Raw genomic sequence first — 24,597 nt, 5'->3', positions numbered from 1 at the left:
ATAGATGGTTCATTTTTAATCAATAAAGTAAATGTACCCATTCATTGAAAAATAAATTACAGGAAATAATTCAAAAGGCAGACAGACAAAATCTCCACCCCACTAACTACATTCTAGAAAAGCTTTGTCCAAAGATGGAATCAAAGTGCTCAAGCCTTGAGATTGTTGTTTATTAACAAAATAGATAATGAAGAAAACAAAACAAATGTAATTTTACATACATGTAGTAGAACAATCACAAAGACATTCCTTTAAACAAACCACACTGAGGCCAATCAATCAAAATAAACACCCTGCCAACAATTCACTATAAAATGTATACAAATTTATTTTAAATATGTCATACACATGCCCTATTTGTAATACATATAAAATTAGACTGTACAGACTGGCTTCCTAGGCGAGACAGTTGTGGATGGAATTGGTACTAGAGCATGAACATAACTTATAATTGTCATTTAGTGCTGTAACGTAATTGAAAGGAGAAAACAAAGCTAAGATTTTCAATACCTTTGATCACACCATAGCTAATTAACTATGGGTTTCAATGAAAGGCAAATCAATTAAATGGTCTGATTTACATCCCCTGCTAACTACACTAGCCTGAGCTGTAGGGTCTTCCTACCTACCTAACGCTATGCTAATGTAGACCTAATACCATGCAGAGGGTAATACTAGTAGGTAGACAAAGCAGTATTAAACTTAAATTTCTAAAACATTACTAATAACAGGCTCAAGGCTTCCTTAGTCTACCTCAGATAACCAAACAACTTCAGAAGATGGGGGACAGACATACTGTACAGACTGACTTGGGAACAGTTATAATTTTAACCATGCAGACAGTTCATCTTGCATCCAATGGCACAGCATCAGCTGTTTTCCCTGAATTACCCTTGAAACCCAAGCAAGTGCAATCTGCTTATGACAGTACTATATGAGACACTAAAACGTTGGCCAGCAAACACTGCTGACACACCACTCTTCATAATTTAAAATCCTGATAGGGAAGTGTGTGTGTGCGTATGTGGAGGTGGGTGTGTTTGTGGAAGTGGGTGTGTTTGTGATTGTGTGAGTTTCTGTGTAGGGGGGGCTTACAGGTGCATCTACAAGATGGCACATTCGAGAGATCAGTCCAATTTTGGTAAAGGCAAGAGAGGGACCACTGGTGACTCCACTCCTTCACTGGCTGATTGTCCTCTTTCCAACAAAGGGGTAGAGGAGAGTGGAGGAGCCAGCAGTGTTACATACAGTACACTACAGCAAACAGGGAGGGACGATCGACTGTGGCCGGGGGTGGGGGGTAAACTTTGGTTTGCACAGTTCCACTGATCTAAGACTTAGGACACTGACTGACTGAGTGAGTGGGTGAGTGGGTGGGAGGGAGAATGGATGGAGGAAGAAGAGGAGGAGGAGGATAAAGGGGGGGGGGGGTCAGTGTGACTTTAACTTGGTGTGGTGGTGCGAGGTAGAGGCCTGCTCTGTCAGACTGGCTTTGAGGGAGTTAACCACAGTCAGCCTGACGTTGTCCTCCATATAATGCTCACTCAGCGGTTTCAACACCTGCAGAGGAAGAAGGGGAGAGAGGGAGGGGGGAGAGGAGGGGGGAAAGCACAGGACGTCAGACTCAATCAAATAAACACAGGAGAAAACATGGAAACAGGACAATGGGAGAGAAAGAAAGAAGGGAGGAAAAAGAAAAGTTACCGTCTCAACATGCAGACCAAAAAAAACATTCATGACCCAAAAGACAACATACATTCCAAAAAACTCAAATCATTACGGTAACTAAAAAGATTTAAAAAAAAATTATCCACCCAAAAATATCTATGAGAAGTGTAAAAGTCAAAAAGGTACTTAAGACTAGTAGTCCGTAGGCCCATTCCAAGAATGAGTGAGCCTGGTGTGGGTACAACCAGAAGAGTAGGGAGGGGTCCAACCTGCACTCTACATGTAGAGAGTGAAGCAGGAAAGTACACGACCTCCCTGTATTAAGACCAGCCCTGAATACAGGCTGAAAGGAGGAATGACGAGAAGAGCAGTGTTATGCAGATGCATCAGAAATAAAGAGCCAAAAGCAGCTAGCCTAGTCACAGCACTAGTCAGTCTTCTTGTAATTGTTGTTTGAGGGGAGTCTCTGTCTCTGTGTTGTTGTTGCTGTTGTTGTTGTTGTTGCTGTTGCTGTTGCTGCTGCTGCTGCTGCTGGGAGGAGAGAGTGCCACAAGACTCGACTCCTGGCCGACTCTAAGAGTTTGGAAAGCACCTGGAGACAGGGAGGGTAAGGAGTTACAGAGAAGGAGACGAGAAATGTTGCATCAGTCAGCAGACAGACAACCAACCAACCAAAGACAGAAGTACACAGTAAAGGGAGCACTGAATAGGACCAGGGGGCACAGGCAAGGCAGGGGTACAACCACGGACCTCTCCCTCACCTTTCTGGGCGTCCTCTGAGAGTGAGGCAGAGGGCAGAGAAAAGAAGGAGAGCGGGATCAGGTTAGATCAGGAGAGAAACAGGTTAGAAATAGAGATTACAATTGGACAGTGAGAGAGGGTAGGGAGATAGCTCATTGGGTGGTGAAAAGGGAAGGCTGAGTGATTGGGCCCTAGTGAAGGATGATTGGGTAAGATTGAGAACAGGTTAAGTGGGATCTGGGATCTGGACGGAGGGAATCAAAAATCAGTCCAAACTAAGAATCTTAGAGACAGACAAGAGAACAAGACCGGGAGGAATCTGGAATATCAGGACTTTGAATCATCTGGAAAGGCTGAAATGACTTATTTGTAATTCATTTACAGTACTACCATCATTAACATACACACGTGCTGCACTTGTCAGGTCATACACATTTGCACCAACCAAATAATCCCACAGAGTCTCAAGTCACACACAGTCACACACCGACTCACCTGTTCCCAGAGTGTCTCGGCCACCAGGTCTATGAGGGTGCCCAGCTCTCTGAACTCCCCTGAGTACTTGACGTAGGCCCATGTGCAGAGTGACATCAGCGCCAGGCCCATCACCAGGTTAGCTAGCAGAGCGATAGTGTTCATCCCAATGAAGCCCGTCAGACCAGAGACGATGTACGTGGCGAACATGACAGCGAACAGAGTGGCGGGGGTCCGTGCGGCATAGAAGATGTTCTTTCCGTCATTGTGTTTGGTGAAGTTGGCGTAGGTCTCGTCCAGCTCTGTCTCCAGCTGGTCCTGGTATCGCTGACAGTACTCCTCACCTCCCATCTTCTTCACCGAGCGGAACTGGCGTACGGAACAGTCCTTGAACTCCTCATGGCAACGTTCAAGGTCAGAGGGGGCAATGTAGGGCTTGTCTCCGCCACACACCTGGAGCAAAGGGAAAGAACATGGCAGATCAGAGAAAGACCAGAAAAGAGACAAATATAAGGCTGGTGGCGAAATATTAAAAACACAACATACCACATTCCAAGCTATTGCCTGTGTTACACTTGCTTCATTATGACTATTTATAGGCAACAATGTCTTTAGACACCCGGTAAAATGTCTGTGCACGATCAATTCACAAAAGGAAAGTACTGTCTTGAACAAGAGATCAGAATAAACAATACAGAAATTCTGCTCCTCCGAAAGAGTCTTGTACATGGTCTAAAAGGTGAGTTTCAGAAATTCAATGGATGTAAAATGCCAGAGTAAATTTATATTGTCACTTAAGTTATAGTCACTTTGTTCATTAAAAGAGCCATAGAGACATGCATATAGGCAACTATTGATATGTTGAGATCCCCCCCCAGAAAATGTATTTGGGGTCTCTGTAAATATCATTCATGTAACAAGCTCTGAGATTAGCACACCTACCTGTTCCATGTTTTTACTGTAGGTGTCCTTAGCTCCTGCCACTGCAGTCAGGTTGTTGGCTTCAGCTGTTGCCTAGGTTACAGAAGACAGAGAGAAACATTATCACTTTCGTCAGATGAGTGGAGAGACAGTTTGAGTAAAGAATGAAAGCCTCCACACACTTGCTCTAGAGTACTTCAACTATAACTCAGCTGCTGAAATAGTACTCCAGCTGCTGCATTAGTACTTCAACTTCAAATCAATACAAACCTGCAGCATAGACTTGGGGTGAGGCAGCTCCTCCCCTTGGTAGATCTTTATATATGCCTGGAAGGAAGCAGAGGAAAGCAACGTGAGAGCCTCTTCCAAAGATGTACTTAGTGTCTTTTCAGTGCATTCTCAGGCTAAGTATTTGTGTAGCTGTGAGATTGTGGCTTTAAAAACACGGGTATCTAGGATGTCGGGATGGTTCAGGGGAGGCTGGTGAACATTTTTCATTCCAATCATTACAATGAGCCTGTTCTCAGATGTCTACCTCCACCAGCCTCCACTGGGGTGGTTTCAGTATTCTGACCTTGAAGTACTGGACCAGGTCTCGACAAGTGACCTTGGCCCCTCCTATCTCCTTCTCCACCAGGTTCTCTGGGGCCAGCAGCAACGGCACCAGGTTAGCCAGTGCCGCCTTAAAGTCTTCGTCAATGTCTGGAGGACAGAAAATACAGTCAGGCAAACAACACATATGAGAGGGAAATAATGGATCCTTTCTATAACATGCAGAGAGGTGGAAAGTGATATGGGGGGAATTAAGAAGTGTGTGTGTGTGTGTGTGTGTGTGTGTGATTATCCTCCTGGGTAAAGGTGGCTTGGGTCTCACCTTTTAACCTGCCATCAAAGTTTGGGTTGGTGGCGACCTTGAGTCCGGGGTGTGGCAGCAAGAAACAGCTGATGTTGGAGAAACAGGAGTGGATGTGCTTCCTCACGTTCTGCAGCTCCTCATGCTGGTTCTGTTTCACCTGAAATGACAACAACCAAACATCAAAACAGCATTAGGTGTTTCAACAGTAGGTGTGTTTCCTTCCTCCTCTCCACTTATCTCATTCCTTCCCTCCCTCACTCACCTGTAGTCTCTTGTCTAGAAAGTGGTTACCCCCCTTCAGGCCATAGTTGTGTTCATAGGGATAGCTCCAGTCTCGGATCAGGAACATCAGTGACTGCAACAAGAACAAGATTATCAAGACAAGCAAGGAATAAACCTACAGTTGAAAAGGGCATAACTTGCCACTTAGACTACACGTCGATTAGGCCTATGTATAAAATGAACCACATCCATTTCCTAGACACTCAGTGCCTCCCGTACCTGAAAAGGTTTCAGGTAGATCTCCTCCATAGCAAGCCGACCGTATTCTGTAAAGAGCTACACAGAGGTCTAGTTGTCAGATTAGTGTTGAAATGTATAGACAGTGTCTGAACAACCACATCCACAACCTAACATGACTACATTACTGCATTCCTTTAATTTGAAAGGCAAATGAGTACAAATATATACCACAGGGAAAAACACAATTGTGTGTGAGATTCTTTCAGGGGAGGGGAAAGAAGGAGGGACGTTAAGGACAGGTGTGTCTACCTGTAGATGTTGCAGGTCATCTTCCTGTATGTTCTGAGACAGGTTATACACCTGTACAGAGCTGGTCATGGTGCTGAGAGCAAACACTGTTGCACAGTCCTTTATAGTGGACTGGCTGTCAAACGCCCCCTGGGTGTCCACTAGCAGCACTGCAACCTGTCCAGGGATAGGAGATGCCAGGTCACCAACAGTTCATATCTGAAACATGTGCTAGCCATTTCCAGAAGACTTTCATTGGCATATTGGATAATCATTTGAATAAATGGCAAAAATGATAGTGAAATCCATTTAACAACACTACATAAAAGTGTGTGTGTGTATTGAGCACTTTATTAGGAAGACTATACTAATACTGGGTAGGGCCTCCCTTTGCTCTCAAAACAGTCTCAATTCTTCGTGGCATTGATTCCACAAGATGTTGGAAACATTCCTTTCAGATTCTGGTCCATGATTACATCACACAATTCCTGCAGATTTTTCAGGTGCACTTTCAAGCTGTGAATTTCCTGTTCTACCACATCCCAAAAGGTGTTCTATTGGATTTTTTTCTTTCAGTTTGAGACAACTTTTGCTTTGTGACATGGTCAGCAACAATACTCAAATAGGCTGTGGCGTTCAAGCGATGATTGATTGGTATTATCGGGCCCAAAGTGTGCCAAGAAAACATTCCCCACACCATTACATCACCTCCACCATGAGAAGGTGTACAGGTGTTCCTAATAAAGTGCTCAGTGAGTGTATATATGTACACTGCATCAGAGTATGCCCCACCTTGCTCCCGTCAGCCTTGTCGACCACGAACACCTCGCTCCAGACCTGGATGCCCGTGGTCTCCCTCTCACAGCCCCCCCTCCAGGAGAACCCAGTCAGAGGCTCGTCATCCCCCCCCATCCACGCCAGGGGGTCAGACGACTGCTGAGAGTGGGAGGTGGGCACAGAGACAAGAGACAGAGGACTTCAATGATCACCTCAAAGTTAAGAGGCCATATTAGACATAGGAAACATATTAGTTATTAAATGAATAAATAATAATAATAATATGAGCATAAGAATGTAATTTCTGTGAATAATGAAGACCGTTCTTCAACATGGGAATGTACATTTCTTGTGGCATGAAAATACAATTAAGTACCATAGGAGGGCACTGTGGTATCACATTCAAATCATCTTCATCCAAAAACAGATGGTGTTCCTGGTTAATCAGGGTCATTTGGCAGCTAGTCATGGCAGACAGACTGGTCAAAATAGTTCACATACAACAACCATACTGGCTGGACATGATGTTGATGGGAGAGGGAACTGCTGCGAGCGTGAAAGCTTGGAGACTACACTAGGCAGTTAAAAGACACTCAATGACTTGGATGAGGTTTTGAAACAATCCTGATGGACAATGAAAGACTTGTCAATTCCTAATCTTTCAAATAAGACTTTTTGGAGCAATGAGTAAGTGTGTGAGAGTCATCATACAACACGAGCAGCGACTGATACTTCTATGAGTGGATCCCTGGAAGGCCGCAGAAGCAGGCTCTCTCAACATGACATGGCTGCCAAAGTATCAACATTACGCTGTGGCCAAAGGTAAAACCATGTGTCTAACAGCCAAAGGCATGACGTAATGCATACTTAATGCATACTATGCAATACAAACAAGCAATAGGCTCAGAGCAGCTTGCAGTGTGTACTACTCTACTGGCAACGTTCCTGGTTAGCAACAGGCGAAGAGTATTACTTCACCATGGTGACAGATATCACAAGGCCAATAAAGAGATACTAGAGACATTAAACAAAGATACTATAAGAGAGATACACTCACCGGCCACTTTATTAGGTACACCTTGCTGGTACCGGGTTGGACCCCCTTTTGCCTTCAGAACTGCCTTAATTCTTTGTGGCATAGATTCAACAAGGTGCTGGAAACGTTCCTCAGAGGTTTTGGTCCATATTGACATGATAGCATCACGCAGTTGCTGCAGATTTGTCGGCTGCACATCCATGATGCAAATCTCCCGTTCCACCACATCCCAAAGGTGCTCTATTGGATTGAGATCTGGTGACTGTGGAGGCCATTGGAGTACAGTGAACTCATTGTCATGTTCAAGAAACCAGTTTGAGATGATGTGAGCTTTGTGACATGGCGCGTTATCCTGCTGGAAGTAGCCATCAGAAGATGGGTACACTGTGGTCATAAAGGGATGGACATGGTCAGCAACAATACTCAGGTAGGCTGTGGCGATCCAGATGCTCAATTGGTACTAAGGGGCCCAAAGTGTGCCAAGAAAATATGCCCCACACCATTACACCACCACCACCAGCCTGAACTGTTGATACAAAGCAGGAGCAGGATGGATCCATGCTTTCATGTTGTTTATGCCAAATTCTGACCCTACCATCTGAATGTCGCAGCAGAAATCGAGACTCATCAGACCAGGCAACGTTTTTCCAATCTTCTATTGTCCAATTTTGGTGAGCCTGTGCGAATTGTAGCCTCAGTTTCCTGTTCTTAGCTGACAGGAGTGGCACCCGGTGTGGTCTTCTGCTGCTGTAGCCCATCTGCTTCAAGGTTTAACGTGTTGTGCGTTCAGAGATGGTCTTCTGCATACCTTGGTTGTAACGAGTGGTTATTTGAGTTACTGTTGCCTTTCTATCATCTCGAACCAGTCTGGCCATTCTCCTCTGACCTCTGACATCAACAAGGCATTTTCGCCCAGAGAACTGCCGCTCACTGGATATTTTCTCTTTTTCGGACCATTCTCTGTAAACCCTAGGGACGGTTGTGCATGAAAATCCCAGTAGATCAGCAGTTTCTGAAATACTCAGACCAGCCCGTCAGCCCGTCCCAACAACCATGCCACGTTCAAAGTCACTTAAATCACCTTTCTTCCCCATTCTGATGCTCGGTTTGAACTTCAGCAGGTTGTCTTGACCATGTCTACATGCCTAAATGCATTGAGTTGCTGCCATGTGATTAGCTGATCAGATATTTGCGTTAATGAGCAGTTGAACAGGTGTACCTAATAAAGTGGCCGGTGAGTGTAGTTACGCCACTGGTATTAAACAGTTATATACAGTACATACCAGTAGAGGCTGGTGGAGGTAGAAATCAGAGGACGGGCTCATTGAACGTGTTTGATAACATTCCCCGTTCCATGTATTACAATGAGGCCGTCTTATTATTTCTACCTCCATTGTACTACACTGCCTTCACAGAGAACTACCAGCGAGAGATATAGAGATATACAAATAAGAGACATACAATATTTATAGAGAGATATACAAATAATAACCTACAATTCTACTAATTCTAATTCTAACTCCATCTCCTTCCCCCTGCCTCACTGGACATAAAACAATCCAATCAGGACAGGAGAGGAGAGCAGAGCATCTCTCTCCCTCTCTGCTCTTCTGACCTGAATATGATCTGTTTTCTCTTAACCGACCCCACACACACACACACACACACTCCCTCCCTCCCTCCCTCCCTCTCTCTCTTATACACACAGTCCACAGCCCATTTTCAGTCTCAAGCCCAGAGATAAACACAGGCAGGGAAACAAATAGCAGACTCGGGTGACACTTTGCTAACCTCTCTCTCACAAACACATGACACACACACAAGCTGTAAGAGTGAGGACTCTTCTTTCCCCATCTTCCTGACCTATAATCAAACATGGCGGTGTGTAAAATGATCCTGCTGCTGCATCTCTAGCTGGGCTTTGCTGATCCCTGAGAGAGGTCAAGGCTCACAGGCCACCACAGCGGTGTGTGTGTGTGTGTGTGTCAGTTGAGTGAGAATTTGAAAACAGTCTAAAGTCTCTCTGTCTGTCTGGCCAAGTCACCACCAGTATATAAACATTGATTATGGCTCCTGTATACTTTACATCCAGGCCTATGCTTGGTCAGTGGTGAGACCATACCTCCACCCTGGTTAATGAGGGGATTTGCACCAGTAATACTCTTAACTGCAGTCCAGATCACACTCACTATCTGCCACACTAGGTTGTATTGGTAACACTTGTCACAATGACGAGCCTGTGGTAATGTCCCTGTTATAGGGAAGATCCTATCCCTGAAAGATTTGGACAAATTGAGCAGTAATTGACGTCACAAATTCCAGTGTTTTAATGATGTGTGAACCTCGTCCCCAGGTTATTGCGCACAGCGCATATAAGTGGGAGTGAATTTACTGAGTGAAGTATTTGTTATTATTTGATTTCAGCGAATCACACGGTTGTGAGGCGTAGCTCAGAATCAGAAATGTGTGGTGGAACTGGGCGGAAGTGCTGTGGGAGATGATCGATGCAAAGTAAAGTCAATGGCTATGCGGCATCCGTTTTCAGTGGTCTCTCTATTGGCTTAATGAAGGCCAAGTTTGACACGTTGGTCCACCAGACCATTAGCACGTTTGGGCCGAAGTGTCTGGGAACCAGACTAATGATGTGCTAATGGGTTGTTGTGGCTGTCTCGTGTCAACCACTAATGCAACTAAGGCATTTCTATTTAACAAAATCACATTTCCTGCTAGTTGTTTTGAGATCAGTCTATCCTATATGTCATTGCAAATTATAGTACCCTGCTTACATACAGTAGTTGTACCCGAATGATCCTCCTGAATACTGAGTCTGTATACAGTATGTGTAAATGTACACCTGATCTGTTTCGACTGGTTGTATATGTACTGTACATCTAGTCTCACCTGGTTGTACATGTACTATAATAGTATGAGTGTACACCTAGTCTCACCTGGTTGTATAGGTACTGTACATCTAGACTCAGCTGGTTGTATATATACTGTACATCTAGTCTCACCTGGTTGTATAGGTACTGTACATCTAGACTCAGCTGGTTGTATATATAATGTACATCTAGTCTCACCTGGTTGTACATGTACTGTACATCTAGTCTCACCTGGTTGTACATGTACTGTACATCTAGTCTCTCCTGGTTGTACATGTACTATAATAGTATGAGTGTACACCTAGTCTCACCTGGTTGTATAGGTACTGTACATCTAGTCTCTCCTGGTTGTACATGTACTATAATAGTATGAGTGTACACCTAGTCTCACCTGGTTGTATAGGTACTGTACATCTAGTCTCTCCTGGTTGTACATGTACATCTAGTCTCACCTGGTTGTACATGTACTGTACATCTAGTCTCTCCTGGTTGTACATGTACTGTACTTCTAGTCTCTCCTGGTTGTACATGTACTGTACTTCTAGTCTCTCCTGGTTGTACATGTACTGTAATAGTATGAGTGTACACCTAGTCTCACCTGGTTGTATAGGTACTGTACATCTAGTCTCTCCTGGTTGTACATGTACATCTAGTCTCACCTGGTTGTACATGTACTGTACATCTAGTCTCTCCTGGTTGTACATGTACTGTACTTCTAGTCTCTCCTGGTTGTACATGTACTGTACTTCTAGTCTCTCCTGGTTGTACATGTACTGTACTTCTAGTCTCTCCTGGTTGTACATGTACTGTAATAGTGTGAGTGTACACCTAGTCTCACCTGGTTGTGCATGTAGCGCAGCATGAAGTCCAGCAGAAAGGACTTGCCCTTGCGGAAGGCCCCGGCCACAGACACCACCACCACGTTGAGGTCCCTGACGTCCTCGTGCAGCAGGAGCCTCTCCAAGGCCTCAGCGTCCAGCTCAAAGTTATGGTCGTCCTCATGGGCCAGCACAATCTGGATGGGTCGCGCCTTCTCTTCCTCTACCACAACCTCCTCTGGAGGAGGAGGTGGTTGGTCATCGTCCGATTCCCCTCCCGGGACTTCAAACTCCCCATCGTCCTCAGGCTCCACTAGGGGGGGTTTCCTATCTGGCAGGCAGAGGGGGACATCCTCTACGCCACTCACACCTGAGGGAGAGAGAGCGAGCAAGGATGAAGGAGAGGGTAGAGAGGGAGAAGAGACGAACACCCAGGTCAGATGATGTAAACACTAGAGACAGAAAGTTTGATGAAACACTGTAGTGGTATTAGGCAATAATATTCCTAGCGGAGAAATAATACTACATGCTTGGGTATCAGGCATTGCTTGTCTGAGGAAAGGGGGCAAAAGTTAAGGGGTATTATGAAATAAACTAATACAGAGGTGGACCATTTTCTATGCAGCATACAGTATCTTCACATGTATCCTGGTCATAGCCTCACATTTCAACAGCCTCAAAATCACAAAGGGAAGAGTATAGCATTTCAAAAAGCTTCCATTTTTTTGTTCCGCCTTTTCATCCATTCCTCAAATGGGTGTTGCCTCCAGAGTTTAAAGGAGGCTGTTCCCTCTAGGTGTAGGAATGCCCCGGCCACACCAAATTATACTATCTGTCAATTACGGATGGAGACAATGGTTTCTCTATGGGAGTCATCCGTTGACGGATAACAGACATGACAAGGGTCTGTCCGTGTCAATTTCTGCTGTTTTTTTACGGACAAAAAGGTTGGAAGGTGTTTAACTTTCTACAGTCCGTTTGTCCCTTCAGCCAATGATTTAATGAGTTTCCTAGTTCCGAGTGCACATTAACGGCACCATAGGCTATTCTGACAGCATTAAAGATGACGACACTCCCTATGACAGAAGGAGACACCTCATCGAACCCCCTGGGAACTGGTATTACAGGTATTTGGGACTACACATCTGGCCATAAAGCCTAGGCTAGTTCATCTTCATTCCTTCAAAAAGAACAAGAATGACCGTCCTTAGACAAAAAAAAAAAAAAAAGAGAATCAACTTCTCCTGACAGAAAGAGATCAACTGTCATCATGTGATTCACAAGAACACCATAGGAAAGACTGACTGATTTGATTGTGTACTGTGTCAGAGAAAGCATCAATACAAAGCAATGGTCTGCCTCTATTCAAGGATTTCTGAACTAGCTTACATATTCTCACTGTTATGACATTTACCTCTGTGATTTGGACATCCATCAATAGAACCACCAACAACCCGACCCAGTACCTAAAAACACAACCCAGCCAAGTCCCAGTGTAAGAGGCTTTGGGTTGAGATTGTTTTCGACAGTGCTTGATGATGCTGTGATGTATAGGATAAAATAATACATTACTATTATCCCTGTGTGAGAAATTGGGCATAAGGTACAGTATGGTATGTTTGAAACAGGTTGTGATGGTGCTGTGATGTTTCCCAGTACATGTACTTGGACTAAATGTACAGTAAATATACATCCAGGTGAGACTAGGTGTACACTCATACTATTATAGTACATGTACAACCAGGTGAGACTAGATGTACAGTACATGTACTGTACATCTAGTCTCACCTGGTTGTACATGTACTGTACATCTAGTCTCACCTGGTTGTGCATGTACTGTACATCTAGTCTCACCTGGTTGTGCATGTACTGTACATCTAGTCTCACCTGGTTGTACATGTACAACCAGGTACTGGTACCAAGGTAGGGATTGGGACAGGGTGATGGTGCTATGATGTTTTCTGTTCCTAGTTCAACACTCAGATGCCAAAGGCAGCAGGTACATGTATGAGGGAGTGAACAGAAGGTGTGTGAACATGACAGTACTATTCCAAACATCCTCCCACAGCGCAGAGCCTTCACAGCCGAAAATGCAGACTGGTTGGTATCTAACATAACTAGCAGCTGCAGGCTATGCCCACAGAAAAACAATCAACTGGGGGTGAGAGAGTGGGGGACGGAACTAAACACTATAATAAAAAAATAAAAAACAATGTCTTAAGAGAAGAAAAGTCTAACATAATACAACATTAAAAAAACAACAACTAAAAAAAAAACCTCAAACTCCCAATAGACTAAATATGGTGGTCCTCTAATTTTGTTCTATCTTCGGCTTTGCTAATTAGGCCTAGATAGAGATACCCAGTTAGACATGCATGTCACACCGGAGTTTGTTTTTAGCCGCAGTGAAAGTAGGGTAGCCCACTCCCCCCACAGCTCCTTCCACTATACAAGCCTCCACCAAGGCCATGTAGTGCAGCAAGTAGCACCACTCAGACTCTCCCCCCCCACAAGATGAAGTGCCAGCGTGTACTTGTATAGAGAGGACTGGAAACAAAGACACTATTCGGCTGGGACTGAGCTGCTGAGCTAGATACAGTACTGCAAGCAACGCTGGAGTGAGTGAGTGAGTGAGAGACCACATATCAGCTGAGAGAGAATTTGAAGTCTATAGTCTATAGTCTATAGTCCACTCCTTTACACAGCTGTACTGTGTGCGCTGACTTGAGGGGAACTAGAGGTTAAAACACGATCCAAACCCTCGACCTTGGAGTGAATGGAACAGCCAGGTCTAAAATCTGACGTCTTGTCATTCCTCTTATCTTTCCCCAGTCGGTCCACTGCATCACTTCCCTCAGACAGAGATTAAGGTCTAGTGTGGCCATGTATGGAGTTGGTCCACATCTCAGCTCAGCGTCCCAAAACAGCTCTCAGTCTGTTCTCTCGTGCTCCCCTGACTCCTGCACTACATCTGTGGAACCTTGATAAGCCTTGATCCACTTCGCCAACAACACTAAACATGGGAATTTTCCCCCAAAGAAAAGGGGACGGGAACATTTGCGAAACACCTCCTCTTCTGTCGCGACTGTGGTCTGATGCCAACTCCAAGAGACGACTCCCTCCCTCGCTGGACGGGATTCAAGCAGGGCAAACGTTCAAACGTTCTGCAACAAGGGAGGCCGGAGGGATCTGAGCTGTGAGCACCAAGGACAAAGTACAGTCCAGTGAGAGGACTGGAGGAGAGTTAACTGTTGCCTCACAAACCTCCCAGCTGAGTCTCCGATACAAGGGTCATAATGACACTGCGTAAAGTAAATGATATAGTTAAAAGACCTTCATGTCACTAATACAACGTGATATTGAGAAATAACACCTCAGAATACTGCATTCGTACTGTGACCTCCAGATGGAAGCGTCCCCATCCCACACAGTTCATCTGAAGTTTGAATCTTTCTTTCAACATCCCAAAAAAAACAACACTCACAGCATTACACAGAATCCTGCCACATTCCATGCAAATGTTGCTCCATGAGCAACCCAGCCAGAGGGAGAGCATGTTGTGAGACTCACCATGTGCAACCAATAGCCTGGAACAGACATGTAAACCTGTAAACAAATACAGCCCCATGCTAGCTGCACCTGACAGTCAGCTGGAGAAAACAAACATCTGCTGTGTTTCTCGTTCAGAATCAATCAGGAGTCTTAGTGAAGAGACTCATAGTGAAAATGCAACAGGGCCCAGCACTGGTAGCTATCCATCTGAGCGAATCCGCATCCGAATTTAGCTAGATTGCCTTCAAGCTTTTATACCACATACACAGTACATATGTTTAGCGCCCTACAGCAAAGTTAAAAAATAAAAAAATAAAAAACTTTTGCTGGAGGTTTACAATTTGTTACAGGAAGATAAAACACATTTACTGTAGGAAGGAAAAGTCAAAAAGGTTAATAACACAATAGGCAACTCATGGTTGCCAATCAAATTAGATAACAAGCTAAGCAGATCGGCAAGAAACGTGACTAAGTTAATAATAGCCCACTTTAAAATATCCCCTTTCTCTAACAATAGTGGGAATAATGTGCCACAGGGCTGAAAGACTTGCTACTGGTTTATACAAGGGAACAGTTATGATGCGTGATTGACACTTGACAGATAGGCTGTACATATGCCCACACAGACACAAATTCAACCCCCTCCTCTATAGAATGTGAAAAAGTACCCCAACAATCTAGAAGGGTTGACACTGACAGCAGGCAACGCGCGCGTTCTAAAGTGAAGGGCCAGGCCAGGTGAAAATGACAGCTAGTCGGCTCTAGCAGGGATGAAATAGCTAGGATAGCTAACTAGATACACATAACAAACAATACACCTTTCACGAACAGGGTTCCCGTAGAATTAAGCACATAGCCACATTAGCCGACAAGCTAACTACTATATGACACTCGGCAGAAACAAAGTGCCAGGCGTGGAACATCCCCGTTTGTCGCAGACTCAAACTTATAATCGGCTCCTGACACATTTTCAAGTCAACAAAAAGTTACCTTCGTCAAAGATGTGGCTTTTGCAGTTTTGTTCGAAATGACTTCGATTCCTCAGCCCGCTAACCTCCGCCATCTTGTTCTAGTTTAAAATAATCAAACGTGGCTGACGTCAAACAACCCACTTTCCCCTATTGCCTTTATCAAGTTCACGGTACCTAATGACTATCCGCTGGGTCCTAGAGGGGGTTGAAGTCCAGCAGAAGGCACTGGGCTGTGGAATGCGAAATATGTTGTTTTTTTAACCATCTTTATTAACCAACTATAAAAAAAAAAAAAAAAAAAAGAAGAATAAGAAAAAAAAGCATTTTCGGATTGCTACTTTTGTGTGTTAAGACAGTGTACAAAGATTGATATTACACTTTTACCAGGTTTATCAGATAATCAGGCAACAAATATGAAGTCATCAGACAAAAGTCCTTATCTGAGCAATCTGATTTGTGTGTTAGGTAATGAAGGGAATATTTGTATGTCAGTATGTGTATGTGACGTGTGTGTAATTGTATGTGTACATAGGGACACATTTTATATGTTTCGTAAACTCTTGGTTGCTCAAGAGTATCCCAACACAAAGATAAACAAAGACATTAAGTTTAATTCAATAATGCTGGATGTGAAATGTTTTCATGTGTAAAGATACCCACAATATACCCCCCTTCCTTTCGCGTGTTTGATGCAGCTGTCATCCTGTTTTTAATTTCTTACCAGTAAAACCGATTGTTTTATTATTGTCTACAATGCCTTAGGTGCAGCTCCATTCAAATGCCATCTCAACTATATGAGGGATTAGGAGGAAATAAGGTCTGCTTTCACTTCCTGAGGATATTTGACCAGTCTGCTCTTCCTCGTGAGGAGCTTATGTTACACTGCAAAATACATTGATTTACTGTAAAATGTATCAATAAAATGATTTTTTTTAAAAACCAGGGAATATTGAATGAAGAAACATAAATATCTGTTGTTGTTTGTACATCAAGCAATATGTTGAGTCTATTGTAAAGTATTACTGCAAACCTGCTGAGGTACTACTCTGCCTATTAATTCTCAGGAGTCAATAAACCATGTTACCCCTTCTCTCTGCTTCTTTAATAACACTGCATAAAGCAAATTATATAGTTAAAAGACCTTCATGTCACTAATACAACGTGATATGAGAAATAACACCTCAGAATATACTGCTCTGTCTTTCTAGAGTGTGACGTTTTCTTCTCACTTGTTAAGAGAGAGAGAGAGAAAGAAAGAGAGAGAGAGAGAGAGAGAGAAAGAAAGAAAGAGAGAGAGAGAGATGTCATATATGAGACCCCTAAAACTACCGGTGCAGCTTATGTGAATTATATAATTATATTACTCAATATATGACTCAGAATCTAGCCTATTTTAGCCCACAGTGAGATAAAAATGCTACTATATACTCCCACTGCATAGTTTTTATTAGGTTTTATTTAGTTGGCTTTGATTAAAGATATTGCTTTTTTGATATGATCTAAATGTCTGCCGATAGAGAGACCCCTTTTAGACACACTATAGCGTCTAGCTATTTGTGGCAAAGATAAGAGCTTATGCAATATCTTTCCAAATGCCTTTTATCTTCTGTTCATTTATATTGATGCGGAGGTGTTTCTCATAAAGAAGTTGCAGAGAAGACGGCATGGTCGTTCAAATCAGGCCGTACATAAATTAGGTCTCAGTTTGTAAGAGTAATGCCAAGGGCTTATAGGAGCACTTTTAGAGGCACTCAAGAGATTTAGGGACATTTGTGTGCTTTTGCTGTTTTTGCTGTAATTCACTTAGAACATAATTCTCTGGAATGTCTTACTGTTATACAGTATGGCCTGGTTTCAGTTGACCATAAATACAATGATAACCGGTTCTGTGAACAGGGGGGGAAACCCTGTAGACCAAAAGCTTTGCCTCTACCCATAGACGGTGCCCTTGTGAGAAGCTGAGAGACTGAGAGACTGAGAAAGCCACCTACATCATATGTTCAATATATTCTATATACTGTATATCGGAATAATTTCTAACTAAACTGCAAAAGCCACGAAGGTAGCTTTTTGTTGACTTGTGTCAGGAGTCGATTATAAGCTTGAGTCTGCGACAAACGGGGATGTTCCACGCCTGGCACCTGTTCCTGAGGGTGCTCACTGCTAGACAATCTGATGAAGGAAGGAGGTCAGTGAAGATTAGGACAGGGGGATGTAACCCGAAACAGAGAGGCAGCTCCTCAGCTACACTACATACTGTACCTACCAATACAGTGACTCAGGAAATGACATAATCTACTGACAAAATGTATTAAAACAGCCTCTGGAGCAGACTGGATATAGACTGTGCTCCTCCCTCCTTGTGTAATCCATCATGGTTGGTCCTTACAGTGATCATTAAAGTACTTTAAAAAGCAATAAAGATCTGCAGCTGAGAGGGTAATAACATGTGTCCTATTATCAGCTGCTGTAGCTGTTTGAATAAGAGCAGTAAATGTCTAGTGATAGTGATTGAGGAAGTGGTTATGTGGAGACAGGACAAACATTATAAAACAGAGGCTACTTCATGCCTTCAGATAAGGATTCTCAACTCTAGTCCTGGGGCACTGTATACGGTCTATAATAACTCCAGGGTTGCATGTTTTTATTCTAGCCCAGTACTAGCACACCTGATTCAACTACTCAACTAATCATAAAGCCTTTGTTGCACACCTATAGAACCTCAGAATCAGGGTCTTCACAAGAGGAGCAGAGTTTATCACTTCAGAGTTATCTGTTGTCTGAAGGTCAACAAAGTCATTGTGCTGCATGAGTAGTAAAGCGAGTGGAATGATGACTATTGTTTTGCTTTCATCCTTGATTTCCGTCTCTGTGTGGAAAAGGATGAGAAACAATGTGAAAAACAAGGGCAAGGACAAACCTCTTTTATCATAAATCTGATCTGGAAAAGGGAGCTGAGACAGGAGGGCATGCCCAGTGTGATGATCAGTCACTGTACAGGAACTAGACTGAATGTGAAGCTCCATAAATGTAATTAACAGCTGGGTTTTTTGGCAGCAAAACCTACTTGAATTTGCAAAATGTGAGACATATACACGGTAACCATCACTCAACCCCATACACAATTGAAAGCACAAGACAACCTTCCGTTTGATATATTTGAGCTATCCAGACAGCCACAAACTTGCTTTGGTAGTCTAATTTCAGAGTTTGCATTGGCAGGGCCAGAATTTGGCTCTAGCCCCAGGTTCGGGTTCAAGTGTTATATAAATGGGTTCGTTTAGAGCTTGGGTGAAGGTCATTAGAAGTGATTGGAGGATATTGTGCTCTGTAATGTATTTTACAAGAGCTCTGTTCATTAAAGGGTTAATATATTGACCCCTCAAGGTTGCTTTTTTTTCTAAACCTAGGGATATTGCTGGCTACTGAACAGAGTACAGTTAAAAACCAGTCAGGTAAACCTTCCTTAACTTATAACATATTTTCTTTTGCAACTTACCCAGGGGAGGCTGGTGGAGGTAGAATCGGAGGTCGGGTTCATAGTAATACATGGAATGGAATGAGGAATGTTATCAAACACGTGTCTGATACCATTCTTTGATACCAGTCCTCATTCCATTCCATGCATTACAATGAGCTCATTCTCCAATTTTTACCTCCACCAGCCTCGCCTGAACTCACCCCATCTCACTGTATTCATGTTCTAATGATTTACTTGTGGAATTGGATAGGGTTACAGCAAACCTGTCACTATCAGAGAATATGTCATCTTCCCTTGTATCCCTCCACTTCTCTTCATCTCTCTTCGCCCAGTGATCTACTACAGCTACCACTTCTCTTTATTCCTCTCTTCATCCCTCCCTCCATTAGTCCTCTCTGGCAGGATGACTCAGATCAGCACCCATACTAAGCCACACATACAGTACCTACCCATGTGATGAGGAGGTCATGGTCAGAGCTCACTGGCCAGCCATGCTGGAGAGGCTTCACTGTCTGCACGGCGGCTCATGGAGGGATTCATAACCAACCTTCAATAACCCCTCACAGAGCCCTACAAGACTTACTGGACCTCAGAAACAGGCAGTGATCGGGTGTCTGGGTGGGGGCACTGGCACTGGCACTGCATCAACACACTCTCAGGGTACAGTAAACACACACAGACACACAGACACACAGACACACAGACACGCAGACACACACACACACACACACACACACACACACACACACACACACAGACACACACACACACACACACACACACACACACACACACACACACACACACACACACACACACACACACACACAAACACACAGAGAGAAACACAAAAAGGTCAGCATAGCCGGGAGATCCCCCCTCCATCACAGGATTAAATGTGACATTTTGTTTCTCCTGAAGGACTCTCCTGTGTACTACAAATTCATTATGACATTTAGGTGTAGTTTTCAGTATAAAAAAAACAGAGAAATCTGTTACATGTGTACTATACAGTCTAGATATACTAACAGAGCATCTTTTAGGAGGAGTAGGTTGTTGACAAAAGTAAAACTTTGGGTTGTTGAGGTCACAGTTCTATTGTACACCAGCAGAGTGTGGGCTAGAGGGCATAGAAGCCATGCACACAAGGATCACAGTAGCTTAGTTACCTGGAATCATGTCTATGTAGATACAGATTGATTTTCCATGGACTCATTGTCATCTGTTTAATGCAAGTCTGAGATCTGTCTCTTCATAGAGAACTGGGCTACATACCGTAGGCCTGCAGGGGGCAGAATGTCTGACCTCATTTTGAGTTTGTACTTTAGAGGCAGCCTTCGTGTCCAAACAGAGTTTGGTTAATTACAATATAAGCTGATATGATTCTTATCTCAACCACATCACACATAACACTTTGAGGGGAGGGATTTATCATAAAACCAACACACAAAACATACTGAGAAAAAACATACTGATAAAACTATGTTGTGGCTTGAGTAGAACAAAATGTGAAGCAATAAGCCTGCAACAAATATCAAAAAACATTATTTAGGTTGGCTTTCCACCGACACATTTCGACAAACATGTCTTCAATACACCCTGATGATGACCCATCGAGAAATGGGGAGCGGGTCAATCCCTAAATATAGAAAACCAGGAAACTAGAAAAGGCCCCAGTGGAGAGAAGGACCCTGTGAGGCTGTGCTAATCTGTGTCACAGCTCTTCTATTCATAGAAGGGCTGCAGAAATATGAGAGACACATGCAGGGACAGCAACAGGCCAACATGCCGCTGTAAATTTAGAGAGGGTAGCCTTGTCACTGGAGAGACCAGCACTAGCTCCCCCCAATAGATTACTAAGCTTCAGGGGTGTGTGTGTGTGTGTGTGTGTCTGTGTGTGTGTATGTGTGTATGTGTGTATGTGTGTGTGTGTGTGTGTGTGTGTGTGTGTGTGTGTGTGTGTGTGTGTGTGTGTGTGTGTGTGTGTGTGTGTGTGTGTGTGTGTGTGTGTGTGTGTGTGTGTGTGTGTGTGTGTTTGTGTGTGTGTGTGTGTGTGTGTGTGTGTGTGTGTGTGTGTGTGTGTGTGTGTGATGTATTTAGAAGAGATGGGCTGTAAGGTGTGGGAAGAGAGTGGTGTTAGTGATTGTCTGTCCTCTTGTGTTTGTCCACAATGGTCTCTAAGTCAGTCTTATGCCTAAGTCATCAGACCTACATCCCTCTCTCCTCTCCTCTGCTCTCTACACATTGAAATGAAGAAGAAAAGTGTCCCCCTCTTTTCTCAAAAGACATAAAAAGTACAGTTTTTACTGTGTGAACCGGCTATTTATCTATTATTGACTTAAAGGCTTTATAAAGCAAAGGCTGTGTTATTCTGTTTGTACAAGTTACAGTACGCCTTCAGACATAATCCCAGTAGATACGTTATTGAGCAGAGGAACATTTTTATTTAACTTTGCTGACACTGTGTACCCATACATGAGAGAAGACGTGAAGAGTGAAGTCCTGGCTTTGTTACACACTACAGTGTAGCACAGACGCATATCAATAATACAGAAATATGTCTGCATGACATTGAAAAATCATTCAAGTGCATCATCCCCTTTCAGATGAGAGTGCTGTGCATAGCGCAGAATGGGAATCAGAGCCGTGTGGTGATGGGTTCTTTACATTTGCATTTTACATTTATGGCATTTAGCAGACGCCTTTATCCAAAGCGACTTACAACAATACATTTGTTTAAGTAAGTGAATCATCTATCCAACAGTAATCATAAGACGAAGTAATCAATGCTCACACCAGGGGCCATAGGCAGTCGTAATGCCAGTAGGCTATATATTTTTTCAATTTTTTTTTTTTTAGCAGGAGAGAACTTGTACAGGGGGGGTAGCCGGGCTGAAGAGGTCTCTAGGGTTGGGGTTAGGGTTAGTATAGGGGGGGTAGTGAGGGTGAAGCGGTCTTTAGGAGGGACTGTTAAGATGTAGCCTGAAGGGGTTTTCAATCTACGGCGGAAGATCGGAAGTGACTCTGCAGTCCTGACAGTAGTGGGAAGCTCATTCCACCATTCCTCTAGAAGAAGACATTTCAAACAAAATGTATAAATAAATAAAAAGTATACAATTTAAGCCATAAAATTAGCTAGTTAAAACATATGCAGTCCTCTTTGACACAATTAATTCAATGAATTGCCTCAAAGACACTAGAGACTTGAGAGTTGACTCGAGAGTTATCCATTCTTGGGAGCGAGTGGTATAATGATAATTCATGAGTGATGTAAGATAGTGAGGTAGCTTTTGTGGTAGCCCTTATAAATAAATAAATAAATAAATAAATAAATAAATAAATAAATAAATAAATAAATAAATAAATAAATAAATAAATAAATAAATAAATAAATAAATGAGAGGCAATGCCTTTCACTTTGGATGGTCAGTGACGGCCAGCCCACAATTTTATATAAATTACAATGATGCTCATGTGTAAGAAAATAAAAAGACAGCGACAACTTCTGTTGAATCTTTTCAGTGCAAGTTCATACTCTGCGTCCAGCTGTCTGGTCTGAACTAAAACTGAGTTTTCCCTCACCTCTTGTAGTGTCTTATCCTTTAATCTATCACCGGGTCATCACAGGATGTTGTATAAACCAGTTCCAAATAGTTGGCCTGATTAGCATGTCTCCTAACGGACGGCCAGCTGTGAGCTCTGAGGGACAGAGACACAGACCCTGATAAACAACCATGACCAACACCCGATTCTGAGTCTCCTATCAGTCTAAATCTTACATTCCACCCTTTGATGCTTTTTCACTTAATTGAAATAGCATCACAACAATTTTAGTGAATATATCTACTTAAAGTTGTCTCCCTCTTGGTAGAGGAATGTTACTTGTCTCTGGATTAGTATTCTTTCTTTACCCTGGAGTCAGTTCCTTTTGCTCCAAGAGCCTGCACATTTACAATGTGGTTATACTGTATATTTTTGACAGGAAATATCAAACACTTGCTTTTCAACCAAATTAATAAAAATATGTCTTCCTCAGACTAAAGTAAATAAATCAGAATTTGGTAAAAATACAAAAACAAAACAAAGTATTAACAAAGATAGCAATCACTGATAACAATTTCATACAAGGAAATGTGAAATTGTATTTAAACTGCAACAAGGTTTCCTTGCTGGTTCTGACCAAATCCAAAACCTTGTATTGTCTCTTTCTGCTAATCCATGAAGTAATCCATGTTTGTTCTGGTCATCTAGGAGTCCTTCAAGTGCTCCAGCTGTTCCCTCCTGAGCTCCATGTTGTGTGACAGAACAGTGTTCATAGTCTCCAAATAGTAGTCTGAGTAATCATGTTATCCCAGTCTGTCCCCAAGGTGTTGCTATCATGCCTTATTGTGTCCCTGCCTTGTATCAAGAGCTACATTTTGCATAACCCACTCTATACCTCCAGAACTTCCACCCTTGACTGTGAACAGGGTGGAATATTGGGTCACAATCATAATTATCAATCTCAAATTCATACTAAACTATCACTATTGGCATGCTTGTGTTGCGGGTAACACTCTATTCAAAATTGATATGGCTGTGTTCTGTTGCTGCTAAAAGTATTGCCATGTCAGTTTGCAACTCCTCTACCTTCCTCAAAAGGTCCTGATAGCCTGGCCTATCACCTTGATGGGACTCATATTGTCTTGCGATATGCCCAGTTTTGCGACATGCAAAACAAACAATGCTTTTACACTGTCTAGCAATATGCCCTATCTTACCACATGCAAAACAGACAACCATTCCATTGGATCTCTCCCTGTGAAAGCTTTTACAGTGTCTTGCTATGTGCCCACTCTCCCCACATTTAAAGCAAACAATAACTCCATCTGAGTCATATGTTGGGGGTCTCTCCCGCGTTGGCCACTTTGTATCAATTGGTGTATCGTAACCTCTACACTTCCTTGATGCTCTCCTACCAAAGTGGGTACATTGTGTGTCCCCAAAAGCAGCTACAGGGTAGCTTGTAGTTGCCATTAAGGATCTGACAGTAATGTTGTAGACTTTGGTAATTTGTATCACACTGTCTGTGTACAGGGTGTTAGAATCTGTGTGTAGTGCAAGGGCTTGTTGTGTGTTGGCATGGCTCTGTGCAATCAGTGCTGACTTGAAAAGGGTGTCCTGCTGAGTTAACCCAACAATGCCACTGTATGAATTGAAAGCTTCCCACAACCTGCATGCATACCCTGTTGGATGTTCCTTTGTTGTCATTTGTACCTCCTTTATCTTTTGACAGTTTACTGAACGAGTACCCAATACAGCAAGCAAAGCCTTTTTTCCTAGCTTCCGCATCTGCATTCTTAGTCTGTATATTCTGAGGAAGAGCGCTAGAAGAATGGGGCAGACAAGCCGTCAACACAACACACGTGTCACAATCAGTTAAGCTATGTAAAGAGTAGCTAAAAATTCCACAGGGTCCTGCTGAGCAGGTTCAAACTACCCAATATTCTTGACTATGCTACTATGCTACTATACTACTATTGACTATGTCTACAGAAGACATTGGCTTCACTGTTGTGGTGACGACGGAGCACCGTGGTGTGTCACCCTGCGCAGGTGTATTGGTGATTGTTTGATGCACTGGGGCTACCGGGAACCTTGCTGTATCAACAGAAAAACTATCCCATTGTC

At 43.1% G+C, this 24,597-nt stretch overlaps 1 protein-coding gene across 4 annotated transcripts; it reads right to left on the bottom strand.

The window, feature by feature from the left end:
- Positions 1 to 15,555, bottom strand: atl2 (atlastin GTPase 2). Of its 4 annotated transcripts, none has more exons than XM_083695358.1 (12): positions 15,466 to 15,555; positions 10,944 to 11,293; positions 6,203 to 6,346; positions 5,432 to 5,587; positions 5,162 to 5,218; positions 4,923 to 5,015; positions 4,679 to 4,817; positions 4,379 to 4,506; positions 4,075 to 4,131; positions 3,826 to 3,897; positions 2,905 to 3,336; positions 1 to 1,560 (listed from the first exon to the last, which is right to left on the bottom strand). In XM_083695358.1, exons 1-12 carry the CDS (start codon positions 15,536 to 15,538, stop codon positions 1,432 to 1,434), a joined length of 1,830 nt encoding a protein of 609 aa, XP_083551484.1. In that variant the 5' UTR covers positions 15,539 to 15,555; the 3' UTR covers positions 1 to 1,431. The 4 variants fall into 4 exon arrangements, with proteins under 4 accessions (XP_083551484.1, XP_083551485.1, XP_083551482.1 ...); XM_083695359.1 differs by having other exon boundaries at positions 6,203 to 6,343; XM_083695356.1 differs by having other exon boundaries at positions 1,432 to 2,260.
- Between the last annotated feature and the right edge of the window lie 9,042 nt (positions 15,556 to 24,597).

The sequence above is a fragment of the Argentina silus genome (genome assembly GCF_951799395.1).
Source record: "Argentina silus genome assembly, chromosome: X".
NCBI classification, from domain to species: Eukaryota; Metazoa; Chordata; class Actinopteri; order Argentiniformes; family Argentinidae; genus Argentina; species Argentina silus.
The sequence above is the reverse complement of the archived record's forward strand: the minus strand, read 5'-3'. Positions and strand labels throughout refer to the sequence as shown.

Coding starts and splice junctions, on each gene's coding strand:
- atl2 (XM_083695356.1), bottom strand. CDS start 15,538: ATGGCGGAGGTTAGCGGGCTGAGGAATCGAAGTCATTTCGAACAAAAC. Junction 6,347..10,943: donor TGCGCTACATGCACAACCAG/GTGAGACTAGGT, acceptor TCCCACTCTCAG/CAGTCGTCTGACCCCCTGGC. Junction 4,132..4,378: donor ACCTGGTCCAGTACTTCAAG/GTCAGAATACTG, acceptor GCTTCCTTCCAG/GCATATATAAAGATCTACCA.